At 45.4% G+C, this 7,027-nt stretch overlaps 1 protein-coding gene across 1 annotated transcript in view; it reads right to left on the reverse strand.

Moving 5' to 3' along the window:
• Positions 1 to 1,230: 1,230 nt before the first annotated feature.
• LOC125483520 (galectin-3-binding protein-like) overlaps positions 1,231 to 7,027 on the reverse strand; it is a 10,301-nt gene continuing 4,504 nt past the window's right edge. Inside the window, exon 5 of the mRNA XM_048599204.1 lies at positions 1,231 to 2,338. Within this exon, the coding sequence (XP_048455161.1) occupies positions 1,231 to 2,338 (1,108 nt within the window). The remainder of the gene's footprint in view (positions 2,339 to 7,027) is intronic.

Genomic DNA, 7,027 nt, shown 5'->3' on the forward strand with positions numbered 1-7,027 from the left:
AACAACACTCAAGAAGCTTGACACCATCCAGGACAAAGCAGCCGCTTGATTGGCACCACATCCACAAGCATTCACTCCCTCTGCCACCGACGCTCAGTAGCAGCAGTGTGTACTATCTACAAGATTCACTGCAGAAATTCACCAAAGATCCTCAGACAACACCTTCCAAACCCACGACCACTTCCATTTAGAAGGACAAGGGCAGCAGATACAAGGGAACATCACCACCTTCAAATTCCCCTCCAAATCACTCACCATACTGACTTGGAATTATGTTGCCACAGGAGAATGGAGTTGTGCAACATTTCAGCCATGATGGAAACAAAACCAGAAATTGCTGGATTAGCTCACGGGGTCTAGCAGCATTTGTGGAGAGAAATCTGAATTAATATTATGGGTCCAGTGGCCTTTCCTCAGAACTTGAGATGCTGCCAGAACTCCTGTGCTTTTCCAGCAATTTGTGTCTGTTATTGAGTTCCAGCATTCAGCCATGATTGAATGGCAGAGTAGACTCGATGGACAGAAAGGCCCGTTGTTATATCATTGGTCTCCCAGGTTGCTGCCCAGTGATGCTGACTGATTGTGACTCTCCTCTTTGAACTTGTTGTAACTGAACCTGTCAGGATGAGTGACCAATGATAAGAGAGAACTTTACATGATCTTTGAAAGTGAAGTGGTTCATTTGGAAGAGAGGGTGTTGGATTTGATTTAAAGTATGAAACACAGATTGGCTGAGCTGGATTGAACCAATTTACTGAAAGGTATGATGGTGCAATGGAAAAAGACATTCTTTAAAAAATGATTATAGCTTACAGTAAGTATACCTTCATTCAAGGCAAAAAATGCAAATACCAAAAGTTATCCACACCTGACAAATGATGCTAAGGACTCCATAAGGCTTGAAGAAAAGGCTAATACATTTACTTGAATTAGCTGTAAACCTGAGGACTGGGAGGAATTTCTAATGCAGCAAAAGCAGACCGAGGAAGTGAGAATAGATTCAATGTAAACTTCCAAAAAGAAAGCTCATAAAACCAACTGTAAAAGCTTTTCCCAATAGGTAAAACATTGGCTGAAACAAATGTGTGTCTATTCTAGGCAGAATTGGGAGAATTTATCATGAGGATTAGAGAAATGGCTGTGTGCAGGTTAATGGTGACACCAGGAGGTCTATGGAGGGTCTGCCCAATCTAGTAGGTCATCTGGATGACCCGGGGGTGGGAGGGGGGGCTAGGTATAGATTGGCCTGACCACAAACCTGATGGATGTAACTCCTGTCTTACAAGGGAATAGGAAGAGGCCAGTAGTATTGAGTGAGGGGAGTACAGCTGTGGAATTCTTCATGTCCTGAACAAAGGCAATGTGGTGATCATCACAGAGCAGGAGCACTCTGTTGTCGTATGTGATGGACATTGGAATGGTGTAAGAGGCAGTGGTTAATGCAGCTACTGGGTAAGTGTCATAGGGACAGATGATATTACTGTTTCGACACCTCTGAGCATTGTGGTGGTACCAAGCTGACCAGGAGAGCTTCCTGTTGGTATACAGCTGGCTCGTGTGCTCAGCCGTCTGAAAGAAGGAGCTGGGAGAGGAGCGATAGGGGTTATAGCCACCATAATACCACTCGCTTTCACCGCGATGTGGGGCAGGAGTCATATAGAAAGACTTCCCTGAGTACCGTGTGGATCCTCGAGAGGGGCTGTATCCAGTAGAGGTGATGGGCAGAACAGTGCTCCAATGTAACGTAGTGTAGGTTCTGGGATGGTACTGAGGATCCAAGATATTTCTGTAATATTTTAGCTTTTGCACAGAAACAGAATGGAATTCAAACGCTTCGAGGAGTTTAGGGATGAAGGTATTCTGGGAAGCCTGGTAGAGACTCGAGTTAAATGGGATAGAGATCAACGTTTCTGGGGACATCATGTTGAAGCGAATTTTCCCCATTAACTGGTCAGTCAGCTCAGACTTCTCATTCAAAACAATCCAGGCCTCGACTGCCTGGAACAAGGTGAACTCATCCCGAATAACAAGATCCGAACTCTGCAGCAAAGCGTCCAGCCCCTTTCCTGACATTTGGTACCACACTGCTGATTGGCTGAAGGCCTCACAGTGCCAGGCAAAGTATTTCAAACATATGCCCTGGAGATAGAGATCATTCACCAGCTCAGCGTATTTGTATAGCTCCAGCTGCTGTTTGAAGGAAGGATCCTGGGGCAGTAGTTTATAAAACAGTTTATCGCAGTAATCACGAATTGCAGTAACACTGTAATTGGACGCCATGCTGTGAAGGCATTTCACTGAAAACAACTTAATGTAGAGCTTCCTGGTGTAAAAATATCTGAAACAAAAAGCCAACCAGAGAAGGAGGTTATAGATGTTATTCCGGATCTCCCTTCACCTTCATAGATCAGAACACAAAATTAAACAATTCCCAAAACACTGATCCCAAAACAAGTACAAGGTGCATTCTGTTCACTTGGGAGATTGTGGTGTGATGTCATTGAAATTTATAGAATAGTGAGAGTCCAGGACAGAGTGTACATGGAGAAGATATTCCCACAAGTAGGAGAAAACAAATAAGAACAAATAAAAAAGAACAATACAGCACAGGAACAGGCCCTTCGGCCCTCCAAGCCTGCACTGACACATTTTGCCCTTCCATACTAAAACTGTCTTCACTTACAGGATCCGTATCTCTATTCCCTTCCTATTCATGTATTCATCCAGGTGCTTCCTGAATGCTGCTATCGTGTCTGCTTCCACTACCTCCTCTGGCTGTACGTTCCAGGCACTCACCACCTTTTGTGTGAAAAACTTGCCTCACACATCTCTTTTAAACTTACCCCTCACACCTTGAACCTGTGTCCCCTAGTAATTGACCCCTCCACCCTGGGAAAAAGCCTCATACTTTCCACTCTATCAATGCCATTCACAATCTTATAAACTTCTATCAGGTCGCCCCTCAACCTCCTGCGTTCTAGTGGAAACACACCCAGTCTATCCAGCCTTTCTTCACAGCTAAATTCTCCCATACCAGGTAACATCCTAATAAACCTTTTCCGTACCCTCTCCAAAGCATCCATATCCTTCCGGTAGTGTGGTGACCAGAACCGTACACAATATTCCAAATGTGACCTAACTAAAATTTTATAAAGCTGCAGCATAACTTGCCTATCCTTGTACTCAATGTCCCTACCAATGAAGGTAAGCATGCCATAGGCATTTTTTACTCCTTTATCTACCTGTACTGACACCTTCAGTGATCTGGACCCAGATCCACACCCAGATCCCTCTGCTTATCAATACTCCAAAGGGTTCTGCCATTCACTGTATAATTTCCACTTGTACTTGACCTTCCAAAATGCACCACCTCACATTAGTCTGGATTAAACACTATCTGCCATTTCTCTGCCCATGCCCCAACTGATCTATATCCTGCTGTATCCTCTGATAATTCTCCTCACTAACTGCAATTTCATCAATCTTTGTATTATCCGCAAATTTACTAATTAGACCAGCTACATTTTCCTACAAATCATTTATGTAGACCACAAACAGCAGAAATCTCAGCACAGATCCCTGGGGAACACCACCAGTCACATTCCGAAGACCATCCTTCACTGCTACCCCCTGTCTCCTGTGACTAAGCCAGGTCTGTAGCCATCTTGCCAGCAAACCCCAATACCATGTGACTTCACCTTTTGTACCGGTCTGCCATGAGGGACCTTGTCAAAGGCTTTACTGAAGTCTATGTAGACAACATCAACTGCTTTTCATTCACCAATCATCTTAAGTGATTCATTTTGGAAGATCAAATTGGAATGCAGAATACAGGGTTGATGGCAGGATTCTCGGCAGTGTGGAGGAACAGTGGGATCTTGAGGTCCACGTCCATAGATCCCTCAAAGTTGCTACCCAAGGTGATAGTGTTGTAAAGAAAGCGTGTGGTGTGTTGGCTTTCATGGGCAGGGGAATTAAGTTTAACAGCCGCGAGGTTATGCTGCAGGTCTATAAAACGCTGGTTAGACCACACTTGGAATATTGTGTTCAGTTCTGGTCACCTCATTATAGGAAAGATGTGGAAGCTTTAGAGAGGGTGCAGAGGAGATTTACCAGGATGCTGCCAGGAGGAGATAATGGATATCATGCCTAGGACAGGAGAAAAGCTGAAGAAGAGAGAACAAGAGCTAAGAGTGAGAGAGAGTGGGTGAGCTGTGCTGAACGTGACCCATATAATGTAATAATGGGTTTGGGAGTATGTGGGAATGGTTGACTATGCTAAAAACATCCCTTGTCATAACTAGTATAGGCTGGGTAAAAAAACAACGTGGAAGGATGGGATCAAGCCCTGAAGTTCTTGAGCTTGATATTGAGTCCAGAGGGCTGCAGGGTCCCCAAGAGGAAAATGAGGTGCTGTTCTTCCAGCTTGTGCTAAGCGTCACTGGAGCACTGAGACAGAGACAGTGGTATTGGCTGATCATCCATATAGACCTTACTCTCATTCACACCTGAGCCCTTTAGAAGCCTGACCCTGGCCTCCTACAGAGGAATGTAGGAACATCTCTCAACATGATGGTTAGAGAAACAGCTTCAATTACAAGGAGAGAAATAGAAAGCAGACCCAGACATGTGGTGCCTATCAGTGCCCTCAATGTCATTACAGAGGTGGGTGCCATGTGGTGCCCATCGCTCCATCCAACTCCATTTTCATTTCGGCCCCTCACCCCTCCCCACAGCCCCCACCCACCCCACCTTCAGTTGGTTTGCATGTAAATATCCAATTGGCTACACAGGAAATTTACTGGTGATGGTTCATAGTTACAAAAAAAAAGTCACAATAATTTGGTAATGAGGAAAAAAACCATTCAGTTTTGTGAGAGGGCACTTCTGGGTTTGCAAAAACACCCTCTGAAAGCAGACCAAGTGAATGTAAATGATTTAGTTGGATACACAGGTGGTTTATTGGTGAAAATACAACAGCAGGGTGATGAGGTGATAGGAGAATGAAGTGTTCAGTGTGTGTGAGAACACTTCTGGATTTGTAAAAAAACTCTGAAAGTGGGGGAGGGCACCAAAGGAAGGTCATGCTCTCCATGTCAAGGTTAAGATCATTGACAAAGAGAGAAACAACAACATCCGAAATCATGACAAACAGATCGATAATTCCATTCACACATCTCAGAGAAACAGCTACAGCTAGAGGGTCTGAGTGAGAGGGAGACAGTGAGTGAGAGTCAGTGAGTGAGTGTGAGTGAGTGAGTGAGAGTGAGTCAGTGTGAGTGAGTGGGAGTGAGTGAGTGAGAGTGAGTGAGTGAGTGTGAGTGAGTGAGTGTGAGTGAGTGAGTGAGTGAGAGTCAGTGAGTGAGTGAGAGTGTGAGTGACTGAGAGTGAGTGAGTGAGAGTGAGTGAGTGTGAGTGAGTGAGTGTGTGAGTGTGAGAGTGAGAGTGAGTGAGTGAGAGTGAGTGAGTGAGTGAATGAGTGAGAGTCAGTCAGTGAGTGAGTGTGAGTGAGTGAGAGTGAGTGAGTGAGTGAGAGTGAGTGAGTGAGTGAGAGTGAGTGAGTGTGAGTGAATGAGAGTGAGTGAGTGAATGAGAGTGAGTGAGTGAGTGTCTGAGAGAGAGGGGTGGAGTGAGTGAGTGAGTGAGAGTGAGTGTGAGTGAGTGAGAGAGTGTGAGTGAGTGAGAGAGTGTGAGTGAGAGTGAGTGAGTGAGTGAGAGTGAGTGAGAGTGATTGAGAGTGAGTGAGTGAGTGAGAGTGATTGAGAGTGAGTGAGTGAGAGTGATTGAGAGTGAGTGAGTGAGTGAGAGTGAGTGAGAGTGAGTGAGTGAGTGTCTGAGAGAGGGGTGGAGTGAATGAGAGTGAGTGAGTGAGAGTGAGTGAATGAGAGTGAGTGAGTGAGAGTGAGTGAGTGAATGAGAGAGGAGTGGAGTGAGTGAGAGTGAATGAGTGAGAGCAAGTCAGTGAGTGAGTGAGTAGGTGGGTGAATGAGTGAGTCAGTGGGTGGGTGGGTGAGTGTCAGTGAGTAGGTGAGTGGGTGTGAGTGACTGAGTGAGTGGGTGAGTAACACTCAAGGACAAAGGAGGGAAGTTATGCGAGGAGTCAGAGAAAATGAGTGAGATTCTTAATGAGTACTTTGCATCGGTATTCACCGAGGAGAGGGACATGACGGATGTTGAGGTTAGGGATAGATGTTTGATTACTCTAGGTCAAGTCGGCATAAGGAGGGGGGAAGTGTTGGGTATTCTAAAAGGCATTAGGGTGGACAAGTCCCCAGGTCCGGATGGGAGCTATCCCAGGTTACTGAGGGAAGTGAGAGAGGAAATAGCTGGGGCCTTAACAGATATCTTTGCAGTATCCTTGAGCACGGGTGAGGTCCCGGAGGACTGGAGAATTGCTAATGTTGTCCCCTTGTTTAAGAAGGGTAGCAAGGATAATCCAGGTAATTATAGACCGGTGAGCCTGACGTCAGTGGTGGGGAAGCTGCTGGAGAAGATACTGAGGGATAGGATCTATTTACATTTGGAAGAAAATGGGCTTATTAGTGATAGGCAGCGTGGTTTTGTGCAGGGAAGGTCATGTCTTACCAACTTGATAGAATTCTTTGAGGAAGTGACAAAGTTGATAGATGAGGGAAGGGCTGTAGATGTCATATACATGGACTTCAGTAAGGCGTTTGATAAAGTTCCCCATGGTAAGCTGATGGAGAAAGTGAAGTTGCATGGGGTCCAGGGTGTACTAGCTAGATGGATAGAGAACTGGCTGGGCAACAGGAGACAGAGAGTTGTAGTGGAAGGGAGTTTCTCAAAATGGAGAACTGTGACCAGTGGTGTTCCACAGGGATCCGTGTTGGGACCACTGTTGTTTGTGATATACATAAATGATCTGGAGGAAGGTATAGATGGTCTGATTAGCAAGTTTGCAGATCACACTAAGATTGGTGGAGTAGCAGATAGTGAAGGGGACTGTTGGAGAATGCAGCAGAATATAGATAGATGGAGAGTTGGGCGGAGAAATGGCAGATGGAGT

This window comes from Rhincodon typus, chromosome 1 (assembly GCF_021869965.1).
Source record: "Rhincodon typus isolate 14 chromosome 1, sRhiTyp1.1, whole genome shotgun sequence".
NCBI lineage: Eukaryota > Metazoa > Chordata > Chondrichthyes > Orectolobiformes > Rhincodontidae > Rhincodon > Rhincodon typus.